The following is a 22,532-nucleotide window of genomic DNA, read 5'->3' as shown; positions in this document are numbered from 1 at the left end:
ATTATGCCCGGAAATGTACTGGGAACCAATGTAGGTGTTATGTGGTCTCGACAGCCACTCCCAGTCACCAGTCTAGCTGCCACATTCTGGATTAGTTGCAGTTTCTGGGTCACCTTCAAAGGTAGCCCCTCGTAGAGCACATTGCAGTAGACCAAGCGGGAGATACACCACTCTGGCGAGACAGTCCATGGGCAGGTAGGGTCTCAGCCTGCGTCCCGGTTGGAGCTGGTAAACAGCTGTCCTGGACACAGAATTCATCTGCGCCTCCATGGACAGCTGTGAGTCCAAAATGACTCCCAGGCTGCACACATTCAGGGGCACAGTTACCCCATTCAGGACCAGGGAGTACAACCTCCATTCTAAGTAAACACTAGCTCGGCAGCGCTTCCTTCTGCCTTCATAATCCGGCCGGCCTTAAATCTCTCAACACACACATACCCCGCGGCCCCCCAATGCTTCGGGGGTTTAGGTTCCGAGAGTCTGCACACAGACACATCCCAACGCCCCCCTATCGCTCGGCCCTCCAAATCCCGGCTTCTCCTTCTTCCCCACACAATAGTCGTCCTGCCTTCCACCATCTTCCCTCGCGAGAAAGGGGGGGGACGACGCCACTTTTGTCGCCTGGGAAGGATGAGGAAGACATTCCGCCCCAGATTAAGGCACATTTCCTCACAAACCACCTCGCTCCCCCCGTGGAGCAAATAGCCTGTGAGGCAAACAAAAGATGGGGGAGGGGGAGGAAAAGGGGGCCGGCGGCGCCGCCCCCACCACCCTCTTTCTCCCTCCCTCCCTCCCCCCTCACAACAACACCGGGTGCTTCTTCCTTACCCCGCCCCCGCTCCGAGGAGGCGCGCGAGCCTTTCCAGAGCGCCGACACCGGCCAGCGGCGACGGCAAAAAAGGAGGGGAAGAGGGGGGAGGGAAAAAAAGAGCGGGCTGTGCCGAAGGGATGACGGCGGCGGCAGCGGCGGCGACAATGACGGCGAAGGCCGGCCTCAGCCAGCGAGCTCGGCAAGGCGAACGATAGAGACGGAGGGGAGAGAAAGGCGAGAGAGAGAGGCGAGCCGGGAGGATGGGGGGGGAGGGGGCGTTGAGAAAAGAGAGAAAGAAAGGGAGGATTGTACCCCAAAGCGGCGCCTAGTGATGACCTCACTGAGTTCCCTTCGTTTTTCCCAGCATTCCTCTCTTTCTCTATCCGGCTTTTTTGTTTATTTATTTAGATATTTATCCACCATGGCTCTTCGTGTCCTACATGTGATGGGATATATACATTATACAGAGAGAGAAACAAATACAAATACACACACATATACACCTACAATACATACACGCATATATATATGCGGCCTCAGACGCGCGTGCACATATATGTACACACTCACGCACGCGCGCGCCCACTTGGAACACTCAATAAATTTAGCTGGCGAATTCCGCCCGCTCAGAGGCCTCCGCAGCCCCTCACGGAGAAGCCGCGTGACGGCAGTTGGCTGCCCGAGATCCTCGACTTGAAGGTTTCTTCTGGGTTGCCAAGTCCTAGGCAAGAGTTTAAAGGAGCCCTTAAATCCACATAAATCTGCCTTTAAATCTTCAAGATGGAGACAGCAGAAATGAAGGGAAAGTGAGCTTGATTATTTATATATAGATAGATGTGATGGCATGGAGATGTGAGATTGTGGGTGCTTTCTTGAGAGAGAAGATTATGTATGTATGTAATATGTATATAGTGTGCATATGTATGTGTGTGTAATTATTTAACAAATTTGAATCGGATTATAAAAAAATGAACAGTTTGCCATATAAAACATTAAAATTCCTGATAAAAATAATTTAAAGCAAGTATTAAAAACATCAAAGGGATTATCAAAATTAACACTAGCTAAAAAAGAAACAAAACACCTTCAACTTCTATATGTCTGGGTAGGCTTGCCTAAAAAATGTTTTACGCAGGTGCTGAAAACAGAGCTAGTGTGGTGTAGTGGTTAGTGCTGGACTAGGATGTGGGAGACCAGGGTTCAAATCTCCTCTCTGCCATGAAGCTCAATGGGCCAGTCACTGCCTCTCAGCCAAACCTAACTCATAGGGCTGTTGTGGGATTAAATGAAGGGGGGGGGGCGACCATATATATTGCTTTAACTCTTTGGAGAAAAAGGCAGTATATAAATGCAATGAATAAATAAATATAGTGAAGGTGCCTGCCTAATGCTTATAGGCAGGGAGTTCAGAAGTGTAGGTGCTGCCATGCTAAAATACATTTGCAGATTGTGTATTATATGGCAGCTGTAACACAGCCAGTTCCACAGGTAGAAGTGGGCATAGGCAATCCCGCAAGTAGAAGAAGAGAAGAGAAGAAGAGTTTGGATTTGATATCCCGCTTTATCACTACCCAAAGGAGTCTCAAAGCGGTAAACTGATCCCAGCTGTTAAGGGTTTAATATACTAATTGTAACACATTAAACATTGCCTGGTAGCAAATAGACAACCAGTGCAGATCTGTGAGCAGAGGTATTATATGCTGACAGGGTCTTACTCCTGTCAACAACTGTGCCACAGCATTCTGCATTAACTGCAGCTTCCAGATGAAGTGCCAGGGAGGCTCCACATAGAGTGCACTGCAGTAATCCAACCTTGAAGTCACTAGTGACTGAATTACTGTGGTCAAGCTCTCCAGCTGTAGTTGGTTGCACCAGCTGCAGCAGGTAAAAGGCATTTCTAGCCCCTGAGGCTACTTGGGCCTTCAGTAGCAGAGCAGGATCCAGAAGCATCCTCAAAACTGTGTACCTGACCGTTAAGCGGGAGTACAACCCCACCAAGGGCAATAAATTGGCCAATTTATCAGACATTGGAACAACTAAACCATAGTATATCTTGCCAGGCTCCAAGATCAATTTATTTTCCCTCATCCATCCCACCACCTCATCCAGGCACCTGTCAAAGGCCTGCATAGCCTTTCCGGAGTCAGATGTTATGGAGAAACAGAATCCAGTGTCATCAGCATAGTGTTATAAGAAAAAACTTATCCTTTATCCCTTATGGGGTATCCAAGAGCCCGTATAGAATCCTTATGTAGGTTTTCTATCAGTAGGAGAAAATAACAGGCCAAACAGAGAATACTGAGAAGCAAAGCAGCTAGTAAGCATGATCTTTATTAAACTGTTGCAACAGGGTCCCCCACTCACCCCATGCAGGAAGGGAGGAGAGGAACAACCAGAACAATCGTGTCCAAGCTCTTATAAAGACATTTGAAATTGCCTCCCCTGTAGCTCAAGACCATCCCCCAAAATATCATACATACATCACAGAAAGAGGTGGTCCCCAGCAGAAATTTGAGTGTGTTGCTTCTCTCCTGTCTGCCAGGATACCTGAAAATCCCTTATCTGATTGCCTTTTCTGGGTAGCCTGCCCATTCTTTTGAGATGGTAAATACTTACCTTAGTTCCTGAATCTCTTAGGCATATTGATAGTGTGCTCAGCATACTTGCCATACTGTATTTACAGGGAGGTGTAAGCCCCTACTGTCCAAAGACAATTGGAAAACATTTCACATTTTCTTCCTCCTTGCAGAGAAATATTTGAGGTCAATTTGGGAGAGTCAAAATGGCTTCAGGATTGTTCTCCTGTACTATTTCAGACACGTGGTTTATATACTTACGTATGTGTTTGCGTTGTACGTTTATGAACATTTATATATATATATATATATATATATATATATATATATATATATATATATATGTTTTCGTAGATTTTCACGGGTACAGGAATGCAGGTTTTGGTGTCCTCGGGTGTCTTCCCGTGTAAAGGTTGGGGTGTCTAGGCTAGACACCCCAACTTTTACACGGGAAGACACCCGAGGACACCAAAACCTGCATATATATATATATATATATATATATATATATATATATATGACCTTAGAATTCCTATAAGAATAGTAATCACACCCAACTTCCAACAGCAGGACCAGCCCACCCATGAGGTAAGGTGAGTCAACTGCCTCAGGTGGCAGGATCCATAGAACTGGCCTCCAAGGAATGTACTCCCTGCTGTTGATATTTATTCCCCACTCATTCCCGATGTAAATCCTTATTCCCCACTTGTTCCTGATGTAGATTTTCACTTATTCCCTTTTCCCTAGTGTGGGAGGGGATACCATTTTGAGGTTAGCCTCAGTTGCCGAAATGTATTGGGCCTAGCAGCTTCATGTATATACCTTTTGTCTTGCCCAGTATAGCAGGAAACTCTGAAGTATGACCATAGAATAATAGAATCTTAGAGTTGGAAGGGACCCCAGGGTCATCTAGTCCAACTCCTCGCAATTCAGGAATCTCAGCTAAAGCATCCATGACAGATGGTCATCCAACCTCTGCTTAAAAACCTCCAATGAAGGATGGCAGGATGCTGGGAAGAGCATTGGTGTGGAGAAGGGTAAAGGCACAATGAACGTGCAGATTAAATATTAAGAAAACATATAAATAGAATGTGAACAAGGCAAAACTTGTTAGATAATAAAACAACACTTAGTGGAAGTTTGAAAAACCCAGCAGTAGAGAGATTAATTCTTTTATACTGTTGTAATTGCTCACTGTTATTATGATTATAAATATTACTATCTGAGATGACTTCCTGGCAAAGAAAGTGAACAGAGGACCAACTGAAGGATCAGGTGCACCAGTCAAAAGTTTGTTTTGTGGGAAACCAACGATTTCTGGATTTTTTTGATGGTGCTAGTATAAAATTGAAATACAACAGGTTAGAACTGAAGACTTGTCTTTTGGAGATGATGTCCTAAAAATATAAAGAAGGAACATTTTAACAAACTGTTTGAGGAGGAAATGCATGTAGATCAGCAGAACTATTTGGAAATATTCTCTTGGAAATCTATTTTTCAGTCCCATTAACAAATCACCCAAACCAGTGAGGTAACTTACTTTTCACTTCTTTAGGGTCCAAATGAACTCATCCTATATAAAACGAGCATTGTTGAAATTAACAGGAGTTACATGCTGAATTGTGCACAACTGCAGCCATGGTTTTTTAATATGTAAATCTTTATCAGATGCTCCCTTACAGCAACAGCTCACCATTACTCCTGTTTTTCATACAAGGGTCTTAGGTCAGGTAGTAGCAACTATCGAGATAAGTCTGTGGCAGGGGTAGGAAGTGTATCCACCTGTTCCAGATTCAAGTGCTGCTCTTAGTTTCTGGTTAATGATTGCAATGGCCAATAACTTTCTGCTTAAAAAAAAGCTCTCAGGGTGGCTTACAGTTTACAGACTCATGCAAACAACTTCAGTTAAGAAGAATGAAGAAAAGATTTAAAATAAAATAAAAGCATTTACAGCAGAAGTTTTAAATACTATTGTAAATCCAAGCCAGATGGACTTGGTCTGGCATCAAAAATCTAGTAACGATAGTGCCAGCCACCACAGAAAAGTAATCAAAATGAGCCATCAGGACATTCAGTGCCAGACAGCAAGTGGGGTGGAGCCTGTCCTCCAACTGTGTGTTAATGGGCAGAAACAAAAAGGGTTTAGGATTTTAGGTTTTTGGGGTGATGTAGGCTGGGGAGAAATACTTTTTCAGCCGGTTAGTGGTTACAAGGAAGAAAGCATCATGTGGACTAGCTGTGACAGGCTGTAACAAAGAGACAGAACGGCTGATTTCTCTGTCCCAAGATCCAAACCTACTGCCACTATGGGAGAGCAAGAAACCTTCTTGGAATGTGAATGCTCTAAACTCTCTCCACCTAGACTCAGGTTGTATATGTGTGTAAATAAATCATATACCATAAATACACCAGAGTCTCTGCTGTGCCTCATTGTCCAAAGGGAAACATAGACCCTGGGCAAGTGCCCGGGCCCTTGGAATCTTGCACCACTCAAAGATTAGGATGGTGTGCAACAATATGCACCACACTTTGGTTCTCCTCATGTAAGCACATACACATTTTTTTGGTTGTTGTTGCATACAATTAATTTATTGAGCTGGAAAAAAATATTTTCTTTTTTGTTCCACGTTCACAAAACCCCTGAAGCCTATCCATGGAGCCCCTACAGGTCCATGGATCACAGATTAGGAATCCCTGATATGGAGGGAAAAATAATCTCTGATGATGGCAGTGATTATACTCTTTCAATTATGGTTTAGTTACTGTACTCGTTTTCCTCTCTGCAAATAGCCAGTTGGCACCTTAAAAAAAAAAGTAACTTCTTTGCTTGAATTTTAAAAATTTGCTCTGAATCCAGTTATTGCAGGAGACTGAACTGCAACACAGGGTCTTCTGTGGAATCTGAAAGGTACGTGTCAGGGCCTGCTTCCAAATCTTGTATAGAATTGGTGGGAGGTACATCTAGTGTTATAAATTGTGAGCAACAAGACAGGCTGTCAACGGCAGATGGGCTTGTACTTGATTGCCAATTAAAACACACACACAAAGATGTTTAAACTAGCTCACACATCTGTAGTTGGCAAAGTGGTGAGCAACTCCATGTGTCGTACATGAGGTTGCTGTGGCAACCACACCATACCTTAATCATAAGTGTTTTGAAGTGAGCGATTGGTGAGTACAGAAAGAAGAGGGCCTCAGGTTGAAACTGTCCCATACTCTCTCCTCTCTTTTGTTTCATGAGTGCTCTTTTTACTTTGCTCTTGAAAATTTCCAAGCTGACAGCTAACTCTCTTCATGCTTCTAGGATTAAAATCAGCAGACAGGCCATACAAATGATAATTGGGCCTTCCCTACAGTCTTCTGTGGGGTGATGGGAAACCATTTAATTCCACCACCAGCCTTTCCCAACATATGCCAGTATAGCTTGCTGATAAACCATTCTTGTAAAGTACTCTTTGAAGAAACGCCCCCTGCCCAGCGCTCTGTGTGTGAGAGAGACATTGTGGTCACTTCCAGATTACCTGCTTATTGATCATTCATCCTGGTTTTCTATGCACGGAGGTAATGCAGCAATGCATCACATATTATGCCACACTTCCCAGTGCTCATAAGGAGAGCCTGCTGAATCAGGCCAGTGGCCTATGTCAGGGTGGTCCAACATGTGGCCCAAGGACTGCATGTGGCCCTTGAAGCCTTTGTTGATGCCCTTTGGCGAAATGTGATTCCCCCCCACATTCAGCCGTCATGCTACCTTCCCAAAATCAGGTAAGCGAGGTGCTGGGCTTTAGAAAAGAGGTGTGAGAGCTCTGCCAGGGTCCTTGAGCCTTCCTTCTGTCTTCCCCAAATCTAGTTGGCACTCCTTCTGCCCAGTGCCTCACTTAGCCAGCTTTGGCTGGCAAGGCGTCAAATTTTGGCCTTGTGCCCTGCCGCCTCCACAACAAGGCAGTGTGTGGCCTATGGGTTTTGTCTCAAAGTACTCTTGTGGTTTACTTGGTATGAAAAGTGGGACTGCCCTGGTCTATATAGTCCAGCATCCTGTTCTCACAGTGACCAACCAGAAGAAGCCTGTGGGAAGCCTGCAAACAGGACATGAGCACAACAGCACTCTGCCTACCTGTGATTCCCAACAACTGGTATTCAGACGCATACCACCACTGACAGTGGAGGTAGAACATAGCCACTGAATTTGCCTGATCTTTTAAAGCCATCCAAGTCGGTGGCCGTCACTATTTTTCGGAGAATTCCATAGTTTTACTATGCACTGCATGAAGAAGTACTTTCTTTTATCTGTCCTGAAGGATCCAATATTCAGCTTCATTGATGTCCACAACATTTAGTGTTACAAGAGAGGGAGAAAAAAATATTTCTCCATCTATTTGCTCCATGCAAAGCATAATTTTATAAACCTCTGTCATGTCACCTGCTACCTTTTCTCTAAACTAAAAAAAGGCCCAAATTTTGTAACCTTCCCTCATAGGGGAGTTGAGGTGAGGCAACTGGAGAACTGTACACAGTACCCAAAATGCAGCCGCACCATAGATTTGTATAATCACAGTTTTATTATCAATTCCTTGCCACAGCTGGACTAGGCAGACTTTTGGTCTAAGCCACTAGGGCTCCTTTTATGTTTTTATCCTTTGAAAATTGCTGGAAACATCAGCCAACGTATTTCACTTCCTTTCATAACTGCAGAAACTTTTCGTTGATTTATTTTTTTTACCAACTTGGTGTCCTGCATGATGGCTGGAGCTGATAGGAGTTGTAGCCCAAAACACCTGGAGAGCCCTAGATTGGCAAAGGCTGTCATATCTGATCTCTGCAGGGTGCTTCCGAGAGAGTTGAAATCTGTGGGTTTCAAATGGCCATGTGAAGATCCAAGCCAACTGTGCAGTCCTCTTCATAGTCTCCCCAGGGATGCTGTGCGGACAGAAATGTACCGGCCCTTGCCAGGACCAGTTCCCTGATACAAGTTTAGGCATTATCATGCTCAACCTTCCAAGAACAGGAAATTGACATAAGGAAACTGCATTAAACTGATTTCTAGCAAAAATAATAAATATTTAAATATTGGACTCAGTCCAGTAAAATTAGTAAGAGTTTGCTGTTTCCCATAATGTCAGAGTAGTTGCATTCATGGTTTGCATTACCAACAAAGATCAGTGCCACACTCTTTTCATCCACCCAGAGAACCACACCTAGTGGTAATAACATCCCTTTTATTTCTTAATGTTCTATTAAGTGAATGTTTACTAGCCCGAACTAGTCCAAAGTGATTGATGAAATGCTTATCTTCTTATAATGCACCTTAAGTCAGGGAGGTAAGTGCCAGAGGACTTATAATAATACTTACAATAATATCTCCAGGTCTCTTCCTTAACAGCACACTTTTAGTAGGCAAAACATCTGCTGGAGTTTCAGCTAATCAGTTAATTATACTGAGAAGCATGGGCCACGAGAGTTAGACAAATTCATGCAGCAGAAGGCTATCTATGGCTATTAGACATGATGGCTATGCTCTGCCTCTACAGTTGGAGCAAGTAATGTATCTGAACACCAGTTGCTGAAAACCACAGGAGCTGAGAGTGCTCTTGTGCTCGAATCCTGCTTGTGGGTGTCCCATTGGCATTTGGTTGGCTACTGTGAGAACAGGATGCTGGACTAGATGGGCCATTGGTCTGATCCAGCAGGCACTTCTTATGTTCATGATCCACTAGGATCTTCTGCTTAAGGTTCTAAAAAGCAGCTATGCAAAGATACTTGGGTAGGTACATGGTGCAACATGCTTGCTGCAATCAAGCAAATCTTGATCTGGTCAGTGTCTAGAGGGAAGACCACCTCAGAGCTCTATGCAAGTTTCCTTGAGTTCTGTGATATTCTGAAGGTGGGATATAAATACAATAAATGCTGTGATCTTTTACAATCCACAGCAGTCAAGGGTGTGCATATTATCAATAGTATTGCTAAACAGGGGCACTTCTAGGCTGTCACTATTTTCAGGTGGGGATTCAATCACGCACTTGCAAATCCAGGTTCTACAATTACAATTGACTGGGAGGTCTTGGGAACAAATTCACTTTCCCAGAAACATTGGATTTTGGGAGGGGAGGGAGTAAAAAATGTAGCAGGGAAATGCACTGGAAAGTGTTGGTAACAGTTGCTGTGATGCAACGTCATCTATCCACCCCACAAACAAATCAGAATAAGCTGTACCCAGTATTAGTCACACTTGGAGCAAACCCATTGGCATTAATAAGTCACAACTAACAGGTCCATTAATTTCAATGGGTTTGCTCTGACTAAGGCACCATTATTCGGAGCCAACATTGTCTGGTACCCCTGCAAAAATCCAGATGAATGCTTAGTCAACAGGTAGTATGGAAGGTGCCCATCAATATGTGTATTGATTGAAGGCTTATTTTTATTGTGGGGACTTTCTGTAATATCGTGCCTTCTGTCCCCATGCTTTGCATCACTGTAACAGGATCCCCAAGTACAACTATTTATTTCCCTCACTTAGAGTAACTGACAGCTGTTCACTTCTATTGCAGGAATGGTGGTGGGAGAGAGTGGTGCATTTAAAACTGTCGAGGAGATATTAATAACTTCATTCATTGAGTCTAAAGCTTGCCCCTTGTTTGCATAGCCCTTCTTTTTAATCAGTATCACCTCAACTTGGATTTTGAAAACAAGGCATGGGGAATCTTCTGCAGCCACGGCCAGCCCTACCATGAGGTAATATGAGGCAACTGCCTAAGGCAGCAGATTTCTTTTGTGGGGAGGGGGTAGCAGCAGCGCCTTGGATGTTCCTCCTAAACCCCCTTACCATCTCATCTGTTGAACAACAGAGCTGTGCACACTCCATTACATGTTCTTCCCACTGTAAATTAGCCTGCTGGTTTGGGTGCAGTGGAGGAGACCATCATTTTATTGGTGTTGTAACTTTTAGTTTTCAGTCCAGTCAGTTTCTGTATGTGGAATGTGGGGAGGGAAATATCTTGTCCTTTGCCCCAGGCAGCAAGTTTTTGGACATGCCCTGGCTACAGTTCCCATCATCCCCAACCATTGGCAATGCTGGTTGGGCCAGTTAGAAGTTGGGGACCAACAACATCTGGAGGGCTATAGGTTCCCCACCCTTAGTTACAGGGTTGGCATGTCTGTGTGTGTTTAGCTACAAAATGCACATCTGTAGAGTGTATGTTTAGGAAAAGCCACATTTTAAAAAAACGTACTCTTTAATGTCCACTAGGGGGAGAAAAGTTTGTGATTCAAATTCATATCCTAGAATCATACATTATTATTCCCATTTAGCAATGCCACCTTTAATTTGAAAAAACCCAAACATCTCTCTGTGTGTACACACAAACCAGTCAAATTGTTCAGATGCAAGTTTAAGACTCTTTAAAAAAATACCTAACCCTTTTCTAACTGAAATATTTTAATTTTCTCCTCTGATCGCCTTCTGGTGCTATGACGTTATTTTAACTATTAATTCTGGAGTGTATTTTATACTTATTGTTTGTTTTCTGTACCCCACTGGTATTTTATGTGACTGCTTTATGAAAATGGCAGATAGATATCCTAACCTGCATTTGCAGGAAAGTCTACCCACCCACCCACCTATGTGTAGAAGCCTTCACACCTGCACTTGGAAGTGGTATCCATTAGGAGCAGGTGCATCATGTGACCATGCCGATCATGTCTCTTAATTCTCAGAGTGCACATATATGACCACAACAGAAATATCTTATTCCGTGTGTGGTCTTGTAATCACTTTGATAAGTGCAGAACGGTTGGTTGGACACATATTAGCGATAGGACAAAAAACAAAGAGTTAGTGAGAGGTGTGCAATCCTTTAACACCTGTTGTTTGGTCATGCTGGAGGATGTGATGTGCTGGAAATGAAATGTATGTAGAAATGAACAGGAGGATAACCATGGAAGAAAAGTCTTGCCCGTGGCCCCATCATATGTATCAATGAGGTGAAGCACTTTAAACCACAAGCATAAAAATGGACAACTGAGTGTTTTCTGTTGAACCTTGACTACTAATTCGGCCTTAATGCAGGTTTTTTGAACAAGCTTATTAACCGTGTTATGTTGTTTCCTTGTTTGTTGAATTTACATCCTGCTCTTCCTCTGAAGGAGCCCAGGATGGCAAAGAAATATGCAATTTAAAAGCAAAGAACAGTTAACAGTTAACAGTTTCCAGAACAGTTAAAACACCCTAAAAACAATTACAATTTCAAACATTTGAAAAGCGGTTACAATTACAAACTTCATCCGTCCAATGATCTTGGGGTTGCTAGGAAGAGTATTTTTCAGCCAACAAATGCCAGGGTAAAGGGGGATTTTCCAAATTCATCCTGAAGGTTAATAACATTGCAGCAGGGTTCCTTTTAAGCCAGGAACTTGTGGCCTTCCCAATGTTTTTGGACTACAACTACTATGTCATTGGTCATGCTGTTGGGAGCTGGAGATAAACAAAATCCGAAAGGCCGCCAACTCCCCATCCATGTACTAGACCCTCTCCCTTGAATTTTCAGCTTTGATTTTACAAAACAAGTATTTTAAGTCTTGCAAAGTTTATCCACACTACTTCTTCTCCTGCTGATTTTCCACAGGGGAAAATTGCTCTGTAGCGCTCAATCAGAGCAAACAGCAATTCGGGTTTTCTGCAGATTGGTGTTTGAGAGCGGGTTTTTCGTGGAAGAGGAACGGGGCAAAAGGAAAACCACTCATACCCATGCTTTCTAGGCATGTGGAAGTGAGAGCGAGCCCTAACAGCACAATTCTATACATACCCAGACAGGAGTGAGTCCCACTGAGTTTCAGCGGGACTTTATTCCTGGAAAGTGTGCATGGAAATGCAGCTTAAACCTTTTACTTGTGCCTATACCCTGTATAGAATGTTGATGTGTGTTTTAGTGTGGTTTTGGTTTATTGCTAAAGTTAATTTGGCATGTTTTAAATAGTTGTTTTTAACTGTTTACTGATAATTTTATTGTTTTACTCTTTTTGTAAACCACTTTGAGGTTTTTTTGGGGGGGGTTACAGTCAAGCTGTGCAGAAATTTTATGAAAGAAGGAAAAAAAAGAAAGAAAGAAAGAAAGAAAGAAAGAAAGAAAGAAAGAAAGAAAGAAAGAAAGAGAGAGGAATTGTATTCTATCAATTGCTCTCTAGGAAGAAATACATTTAAATCAAATAGGCTATTAGTCCTTATGTTGAGGTCCTTCTACAGTGATTCCCCCCCAAACAACAACAACAACAACACCAGCCTGGCCACAGGTCTCCTTTTGCTTCAGGCAACTTTCTAAGTACCTTGTTCAAGTGTGTTGGGTTTGTGACACAGCAGCTAAATGTCCACTAGATGCCAGGCTTCCTTTGCACAGAACAGCAGTGCTATGGGCTTCAGGGAGCACCACACAGCTATTTGGCAGAAAGAAACCAACCTTTTCCACTGAGGTTACTAGGGTTTTGGAGCTGGCCTTTGTAGACAGGGCTGTGTCGCTACTCCATGCTTTCTTTCATATCTTTTAACCTGGTAGAATTCTACACCTGGAAATGAAGCGCTTATAAAAATGATAAACTTTTGATTTTTATTCAAAACAAAACAGAATATGTGTTGCAATTAAAATATACCTTTGACTATATTAGATTCTTAATTTATGGATTGATACTCAGGGTTTTTTCTTTTAAGCACAGGGATTTTAGGACTTAATTTGGATGTTTCGTATATTTATTGGATGGTTGATTGAGAAGATGGTTTGATCATTGATTGCAAGATACACTGCTTCTGCCACATGTAAGTCGAACCAATCAGTTTCTCTCGCATTGTTTCAAGTTTTGCAAAGACGAAAAGAAACTGAGTTCTTGTGTTTTGCTTCTGTTGAGTGTCTCAGATGTAATACATGTACTTGCATGCATCCCCCCCCCACATTAAAAAAATATATATTCTGCTCCCAAGAATCCTGTTTCTGTGAAACTGGATAGTTCCTAAGATATGCAAATTGAGAAGATGTGTAAAAATATTTAGCATTTTCAAATAGCTAAGACACAGGAGCAGCAAGGACTCTGAAGCCCTGTCCACAACCACTAAAAGTATCATCCATGCTGACTGCTATTATTTTAGTGGCATTGTTCACACTTTCAGGCATTATTCCTTCCAGTGGTGAATTCAGGTCATGAGTGCCAAAGAGAGAGGTATCTGCATGCTTAGGGGAACCCCAAGTTTTGCAAAAGGCAAAAAACCACCCCCAAAAAATCATAAGGAAAAATACCCTAAAGACGACTATGGAATGCTGACTATCTGTTGAGGGGGAGAGATGGAATGGAGCATGCTGATGGGAGCATGGCTGGCTGGCTGGAACACTGAGCAGGCACACTGCGTATTGCAACATTTTGTCACAGTTCCCATGGAAAGGAAGGAAAAGAGAGAGAAGAAAGCAGACATGCCCAGAAGACAGAGATTCTGTATCCACTTTCCTATTCTGTGCTTTTCTTGCAGAATCATGGCACATTCACAGCCTTGTTTATAACTGCATTCTGCCACCATAATGGCAGAAAGAAATTAATTTTTATGAATTAGGCAGGCACAGATAACTTCAGAAAATCCATATTACACATACGATGTAAAAAAGGCTTTTCTGATTGATCACTAGGTTCAGAGAAGGTCCGTAAGGGCTTTCTTTGACTTGCACTTGTTTAACATTGGCAAATACTGTATGCAAAGGATTGCTGTTTCCCTCTAAATGAGGCCACAAGAGTTTCAGACTGAGAATAGACAGTACATTTGCCAGGAGACTCTTCTGTCCTAAGCTTAGCTTTCTTTCATCAGTAACAGTTGCTGGATTGGGGTCGAGGACCACATTGCCTCTTGGCCAATCCTCCAAGGGCCCCATGCAAAAGTGGGTGTGGCTAAAGTGAGCATGCCACCCACTCTTGTGTGCAGACACACACAACACACATACGTGCAACACACATACATGCATAGAATTGTAGCATTGGAAGGGACCGCAAGGATCATGTGATCCATCTTCCTGGAATGTTGGAATCCTGCCCAAAGCCCAACAGACACACATACAGCACACAATCCCACAGTACATATGTGGGATTAAATAAATGCACACACAAACTCCCCTTCTCTGTGGTGCATAGGATTGAGTCCAAATTCATAAATCGCTAAAACTTGAGCCATTTTTACAGCCTGATCTTATGGATATTGATTCAGCAAGACCCACTTGGTTAAATAGGACGTACACTCAAGTAAGACTGCCTAGACTCTAAAGTCACCCTCCCACAAGTCCATTAAACCCAGAATCAAATATTCTTAACTGGATCGCTGGTGATGGAAAAGCAATGCCTTAGCAGTGGTCAACATGTGGGCGATACTTTGTCTTTTACTCACAGCTGGTTTTAACAAAACAGCTTACTACTAGAGGATGAATATTCTGTGTTAGGATAGATAAATAAGGGATGTGATAGGGAAGCAGCAAGGGAGATTCAGGTGATAAGACTGTAGCTCAGTGTCAGGGCTGTAGATGATTCCAGGTTCCATCTCTGGAATGTCCTGGGTCTGAATCCCTGCCTGTCAGTGTGGACAACGCCCAGCTAAGTGGACCAATGACTTGACTTTGTAGAAGGCACTTTTCCATGTTCCTGTGGCAGCAGAGGGATGGGTAAAGTGAGGTGCTGCATACTGAAAAGAAGGTGCAGAGGCAGGAGTGGGAGAAGGAAATTCAGGAAAGTAACTATAGATGAGTTTGTGCCGAATGGAGTGAGCGAGAAGGATGTAAACTGAGACAAGGGAAGAGATACTACAATCCTATACCCCCTTACCCAAGAGTAAGCACCGTCCAACTCTATGGGACTGACCTCTGAGTAGATATGTATAGGATTGCACTGATAGACAAGGGCAGAGAGAGGGAGAATTTAAAAGGGTGGGTAATCAGCTTAATGGCGTATTTGAATCCCATTTAAGAGAAGCAGAGGAATTCACAGGTTTGTCATTGAAGGTTTTGTTTCGATTGCACATTTACTTTACTGTCAGACTGTTTTGTTTAGAATTAGGTCATTTTGGTTTTTAAACTGTTGTGTGCCACTTTTGGCACTGGTAATAACACAAAGACAGTTTATAAGATTAAAAACAATAAAAACGCTGTTTAAAAGGGGCTATTCTGTTAGCCACCAGCTTTCCAAATGTTCTTTCCTCCTTGCCTTCTGTCGTGTATGTGTCTGCAGGTTAGGAGTCACCAATCCCTATGAGCCAGAACTATTGTGAGCAGCACGAAATACCTGTTTCACAGGAGAAAAACTGGCAACGCTCAGAACCTCCCCCTCCAACAACAACACCTAGAAAATACCTACAACCCCACCGCCCAAATAAAACCACAGATCGAAAGCAGGCTACTCCTCCCCACCCCCCAAAAAAGGAATCCAACAAAATCCTTGGTTGTTGTTTTTAAAAAGAAAATAAATAGGAGGGTCACATGGCCTTGGCTGGCAACAAGGGTGCCATATTGGTCACAAATGCCAGATTAGTAAAGGTAAAGGGACCCCTGAGCATTAGGTCCAGTCGTGACCGACTCTGGGGTTGTGGCGCTCATCTTGCTTTATTGGCCGAGGGAGCCGGCGTACAGCTTCCTGGTCATGTGGCAGCATAACTAAGCCGCTTCTGGTGAACCAGAGCAGCACACAGAAATGCCATTTACCTTCCCACTGGAGTGGTACCTATTTATCTACTTGCACTTTGACGTGCTTTCGAACTGCTAGGTTGGCAGGAGCAGGGACCAACCTAATGGCAGATTAGGAACCCCATAAATATATAAGAGCCTTCTGGAACAGGCCAATAGCCCATCTCATCCACTGGCCAACTAGAGGCATGTGGGAAACCCACAAGCAGGACCTGAGCACAAGAGCCTTTTCCCCCCTGTGGTTTCCAACATACTGCCTCTGACCATGAAAGAAGAGCATAGCCTCCCCTAAGTGTAGGACCCTATATTTACCTCAGGCAGTATCTATGCACATAGATTTACCTGAAATTAAATCCTCATTGAACACAGACTGGCTGACTTCTGGCTGATCTTGGGAGGTTGCTAGTGTGCCCGGTGTCCTCAAGGGGACAAAGCTAGCCTTGTGCATTCCCACAAGACCCTGCCACAGGTCTGCCAGTGAATGCCAGAAGAGAGCTTACAGCCCTGTCCTTCCTAAAGCTTGCTTTGAGCCAGGACTTAAGACCTCGATCTGCTTTGAATGCCACTGTGTAGCTTTGGAAGATATGAAGTAATAACAGAAAAAGTTAAAACAAAACAATACAAAACACCATTCTGATTATCTTTTCCTCCAGGCCGAGGAACCAGAAGCAGTCTTTACAAGCCTAGAATTCAAGGGGAAGGTTTTTATGTCAGTAGATTTGGCTTCTAGGCAAGTATAAGCCCTGGCACATTTCTCTCTCTCTCTCTCTCTCTCTGCTTAGCACCTGTTCCATCATCTTTTGGTTGGGCATGATTTATTCTTGAAAAAGCCCATGCTGGGTGCTTCTTAACCCCTTCCTTGAAACGCTTGCCAACTCACTGTTCAAAGATCTCCCTGGGCATGGCAGCCTCTGATTATAGAGTGCCACCACACTCATCAAGTGGGAATGAGGTTGGCAGCAGCATTGGCAACAAACATTCTTCTTCTTTTTTAATAGAACGTATTCATTTACTGCTTAATATATAAAAAGAAACCCCTAAGTGGTATAATCACAGGGCAGAGATTAGAAATCAGTGTCAATTTGTATGAAGAATACAATAATAAAATTCAAATAAGGCCTAAATGCTAGGCAAAAAACAGACAACTAAGAGGGTGCATAGCTTTTATGCATACTCCATATAATGAGGGAAATTTTGTTTGTTTGTTTATCTCTTACCTACCCTTCCACCTCGGGTGATTTGGGACATGAGCTCACTTTCCTGAGTCAGATCCCACCATTAACAAGGCACCTCAAAGTGGGGCAGGGATGGCTTTATTCTCTCCCACCCCCCTTTTATTTTCTGAGAAGTGAAAGCATGCTGAGTTGGGAAACACTCTGACCTTGAGAGGGAGGGGGAGGGGGATCTTTCTTTCAGACAGACAGGCCTAGCTTTTAATTATTTTCTGAGTTCACTCCAATCATGGTGATTAGGAGCAAGGGGGATTTTGAATGTTTTAATTCAAGCATGAGTTGTTCTTCATGCAGGTCATTAGTCTCCATGTCTTGGCTGTGAAAGCAAGGTTTAAGAGGGTAGAGTTAGACTACAGTGGTACCTCGAGTTACAAATGCCTCAGGTTACAAATGCTTCAGGTTACAAACTCCGCTAACCTGGAAGAGTTACCTCGAGTTGAGAACTTTGCCCCAGGATGGGAAAGGAAATTGTGTGCCGGAGGCCCCATTAGCAAAAACACGCCTCTAGTTAAGAACAGTTTCAGGTTAAGAACAGACCTCTGGAACAAATTAAGTTCATAACTAGAGGTACCACTGTATTAGGGTGGCCTGCTCTATTTCCAATTGTTATTTTGTCTAACAAACAATAAAAAGCCCTCTCTCTCATTTCTGTTGTCCATAGCAAGTAAGGGAAAGGAATGTTACCCAAAATAGTAAAGTCTTGCCTAGGAAGAGGGATTGATTGTTATACCAATCTTGGAATTGCACCTCTCTGGAATAGGCTGCAGATGGACATTGTTGAGGAACTATACAGTCGTACCTTGGTTGTCAAACTTAATCTGTTCCTGGAGTCGGTATGACTCCCGGAACCGTTCGAAAACCAAGACACAGTTTCCGATTGGCTGCAAGAGCTTCCTGCACTCAATCGGAAGCTGCAGAAGCTGTGTCGGATGTTCGGCTTCCAAAGAACGTTCGAAAACCAGAACACTTACTTCTGGATTTTTGGCATTTGGGAGCCAAAATGTACGTGTACCAAGGTGTTCGAGAACCAAGGTACGACTGAAATTGGCTGCATATCCTTGAAACTTGTCCACTCCGTGTTTGCAAACGCAGAGTCTCTCTTTTGATTGTAAGGGGTTTTGCTGAGGGATATGTAATGGGTGACAACATGAGGAATGTTCACACATTACATTCAACAAGTGTACAATCTGTGTCCCTGTGTATGCAAACAGTTGAGCTGTTCACTTATATAGTTATTCACATGTATCATTCAATGAGTGTACAGTCTGTGTGCATAATAGCTGAGCTGTACAAATCAACACCCTGTACACTCTTTCACACAAACACTTGTACATATGTAGAGATTCCCTGTATTTCTGTATGTGTGAACAAACCTAGAGTTGCTGCAATAGAGTTTACTCTCCATGGAAAGTGTGAGTCAGCATTAAATGTTACCCATCATAGCTATTGGAGACAAAAGCAAAGATCTTTTAGTCTCAACCCGGTTATTTGTTTTCCTTTTTACAATGGTGCCATCTTCGGAAGATAGAGACATTTCTTTATTCATGCATCTCAGTGAGTGGTAAATGAGGCATGCTTGCTCAACTTGTTTCGGATGGAAATTAGTCTAATTAATCCATGCAGCTAAAGAATAGTTGTTCTATTCCAGTACAGAGCAAGTCTGATGTAGCTGATATTTTATGACCATTGTTGTGTACTTCGTAGGACCAGGATATCCCTCTGTTCTGTAGCAAATTTTCATGGAGTAAAGCAATGTGTCAACAATATATCCTGTTTGTAAGATTTCTAATATGTGAAATTGAATTTCTTTTGTAGATGTTTCCTTGCCAAGTAATGTTTTAGAATGGACATTTGCTTTTCTGTTTAGGATAGGCTTATGTACATTTTCATGTACTGAAGGAATGGAGAAGCTATTTACTGCTCCATATTTTATGGAAAAAAAAAATAAAAAAAATTGTGTGTGTTTTGTGTTGCTTCACAGTAGGCAGGACTAACAGCCAAAATAAGAGCAAAGTTCCCGTGTTGTGTTGAAGTGCATGACTTGAAGGATTTATTATTATTTCTAATTACACAGAGCAACTTGGACATTTTGCAAAAGGCACTTCCAATGAGCTGTTCAGCTAAAGAAAACAAATTGCTTTTCTGGTTTAAGCACAGTGATTTCTGCACGCACACACATGCACACCCAAAACAAACATATATCAGATACTGACAAATCTTTTTAATTGATAAGAATCACATCCCATAGTGTATTTACATTCTTTGACTGAACAATTCGGCCCTTGACGCCAACCTCTGAGGGAGAATATTGTGGTCATGGTGTCTGAACAGTGCGGTAGCTATGGCTACGTATATAATTCTTAGCAATGGAAAAAAAGTGACAATGACATTAAATTTAATCAGGTTCCCCTTTTCGGTAGTTCCCACTGGGATGAGCCACTAGTGTCCTGCCTTAAATATTCAGAGCTTTCAAAGTTTGCATGCGTTTTTATGCTAGGACAATATCCTGCTAATAGAGAACAATGGAACTGTCATGTATATCTGGCCTGAGTAGCCGTAAGTCTGGATTTCACTAGTATAGGGATATTATGATTGCTTCTTTAGCAATTGTCCTTATGTTAGCCTTCACTTAAGAAAAAGAAGAAGAAAGAAGGGCCGTGATGAAATGTAGAGACTAAAATATAATGCGCCTGTCTATTTTCCTTTTGGAATATAGATCAGAGACGACTGTCCTTTTTTTAAAAAAAGAAGACAGAGCTTTATTTCCAGTCACACTTCATCTGATATAAATGAACCAGCATTGAAGATCACATGGCTGAATGCTTTTGGAAACACAACCCAACATACATTAAGGAAAAGGAGACTGGAAAGCCTGACTCTACAAATGAAAAGCATCTCCTCCTTCAAATCTACCATAAGATTTGTGAAGTGGAACTACCAAGAAGATGTTTAAAGAGTTGTTTGTAGTATTCATTTTAACTTCATGCGTTCTCAAGCTGAATCCACCTCACGATTAAACACAAAGAATGTGTGTTTACTAGTTATGCTATGCATTTTGACCTGCTTAGTTTTATGAGAACGTGGGGTGACATTTATTACTCTAGTAAAGGGAAGCTGTGTTAATCATAAAGGTACAAGAAAATTAGCCTCCTAACTCTAGAATTCATAATTAAGGCTGAAATCCTAAGCATAGTTTTCCTGGAAGTAAGCCCCCTTAAACACAGTGATTACGTCTGTGCAAATAGGCGTGTGGTTGCATCTTAAGAGTTTATAGGGAGTAAAATACAGAATGAGTTCAACGACGCTGTTGTGAAAGTATTGTAAGATCGGTTTGGATCATTTTTCAGACAGGGTTGGGAGTTCTGGTTGACTAATCAGACAGAATAATCAATTAAAAGTATTTTGATGAACATTTTTGATCTAATTTATTAGTACATTTTAAAAAACCCACTTATGACTAAAAATCCATGCATTTTTAGTTAAGCTTTACTCATAGTTTGTTGTTGTTGGCATCAGTCTGTCTTGAGAGACAATGGAGTGCACCTCCAGGGTGAAGCCAAATTGCTGTGTTAGCATCCCTGAAGTGACCTCCCCGGGGCACAAGCCCGGGCAGTGTGTATGGATGTCCTGGGCTGAAATTAATGGACTTAACTTGGTCATGTTCATTCACTGCAGTGGGTCTACTCTGAGGAAAGCTGTGTGGACCACTTTACACTTACACTGAAACACATTTTCCATATTATGGCCAATTCACCCAAGTTTCTCAGTGCAAAATTTTGAACTAGATCTTCTTTAATTTGCAATGCGTTGCAGGAGAAAAAGGGAGAGGAGTAGTTTTGCCCATGGGGGGGTGAATAGCCCCTCTGCATTCCAAACAGTAGCTTCACCACATTCCTCTTCTGAACATGTGGATGGCCTCCAAGTGAAATACATGGGAAAGCACAGCTGTGCTTGCTGACAACAGCCAATCCTGTGTCTCTTATCTCAGCGGCTGAAGGCTTGTGATACAATGCTGATTGCAAGCACTGCGGAGTCTATCAGTTTTCCCTCCACCTGATCACTTATCACATCAAGCGTTAGATTAGGCAGTCGAGAAGGGCCACAACTGAGTGATAGAGCACCTATGCTGCAGGTACAAAGTCAACTGAATTTCCAGATAGGGTCAGGAAAGCTGGTTTTCTTATGTCTTGGAGCAAGAGGGGATCAACCAGTGGGGTTTGTGATCATTTTCTTGGGTGGGATTGCTGCAGCAACTGTCTCCCAGCAGCGAAACTTTGGCTGCTTAGTGGGAGTGGAAGAGGTTGAGCTTTTGCAGACATCCTGGCAGAGCCAATCCATGAATGCACCTGCACAGCCCCACCCACCCTGCGGTCTTGTCCCTCCCTTTCCTGATAAGTGGCAGAAACTTTGCTGCTGGGAGACTATTGCTAATGCCCTTCCTCCCCCGGTGATCTGCTCCTGGTCTGGAAAACTGCTGTCAATTAAGCACAGAGATAGATAGACCAATCGCCTGGCCTGCTATAAGGCAGCTTTATGTGTCTCATAGTCATGTAATTTTATTTAGGAGACTTCACTCGGTTGGTGTGTTTGCTTTTTACTATGCCTTCTAACAGTCCGAAATGCCTTGTTACTTTGAGGGCTAATTCAGATTTAATTTTTCCTTCCTTCCATCATGAAAACATGTGAGATAGAAGCAGGTGAGAGGGAAATGGCTGAAGCTACAAACGAGCAAGCAGTCCTGTTCTTTAGGCCAGTATCTCTATTTAATTCTACAAACCAGACAAAAACTCATTTTGTTTTATTGCTGCTGCTGTGAAAGGCCGCTTGAATGACTTGTCGCCATGTAGGCGGTACTTTCTGCATTTCATTACCACTTGACCCCACTGCCTACAAGCTTGTCTCTCTACACCCACTTGCTTTAGCTGCCAACTGAAGATAACACTTCAGGCATCTGCCATAATAAAGTCTTTAAGGTGCCACAAGATTCTTTGCTGTTCATTTTATTAGTCACCAAGGGCTCAGTCCAAATGCCCCCAGGGTTTGCTCTGTTCTGTTTGTTTTACTTGAGCGTAGGATTTCCTAGCTGGCTGCAGGAAGGATCATGTGATTTCAGCCCAAAGCACAGCCCTTGCTGAATGTTAGGAGAGTGAAATGTGAACTGGGAAACCCTGTCCTTGGCATTCATGCCTTTGTTTTAATCAGAAATAAGCAGAAAACGAGAGGG

The 22,532-nt window shown here is 42.8% G+C and overlaps 1 protein-coding gene and 1 long non-coding RNA gene across 6 annotated transcripts in view; one reads left to right on the top strand and one right to left on the bottom strand.

Moving 5' to 3' along the window:
• Positions 1–1,090, bottom strand: part of SMARCAD1 (SNF2 related chromatin remodeling ATPase with DExD box 1) — a 44,886-nt gene extending 43,796 nt beyond the window's left edge. Inside the window, exon 1 of one of the 2 annotated variants that reach the window (XM_081924855.1) lies at positions 829–1,090. Coding sequence is in view for 1 of the 2 variants with exons in the window: in XM_081924854.1 (XP_081780980.1) it covers positions 569–578 (10 nt within the window). In the remaining variant the exon portion in view is untranslated. Of the gene's footprint in view, positions 1–568; positions 594–828 lie in introns of those variants that run through there. The other variant, XM_081924854.1, reaches the window with a different exon arrangement.
• Positions 1,091–1,406: 316 nt separating this feature from the next.
• Positions 1,407–22,242, top strand: LOC309377822. Of its 4 annotated transcripts, none has more exons than XR_014171690.1 (6): positions 1,407–1,617; positions 6,254–6,295; positions 10,983–11,367; positions 13,085–13,189; positions 16,730–16,806; positions 20,025–22,242. It is a non-coding gene; the product is annotated as an uncharacterized lncRNA (long non-coding RNA). The 4 variants fall into 4 exon arrangements; XR_014171691.1 differs by having other exon boundaries at positions 1,407–1,708; positions 6,257–6,295; positions 13,090–13,189; XR_014171692.1 differs by having other exon boundaries at positions 1,407–1,708; positions 6,257–6,295.
• The last annotated feature ends 290 nt before the right edge of the window (positions 22,243–22,532 follow it).

Source organism: Podarcis melisellensis (genome assembly GCF_964234715.1).
Source record: "Podarcis melisellensis genome assembly, chromosome: 9".
NCBI classification, from domain to species: Eukaryota; Metazoa; Chordata; class Lepidosauria; order Squamata; family Lacertidae; genus Podarcis; species Podarcis melisellensis.
Note: the sequence above shows the minus strand (reverse complement) of the source record. Positions and strands in the feature narration are given on the sequence as shown.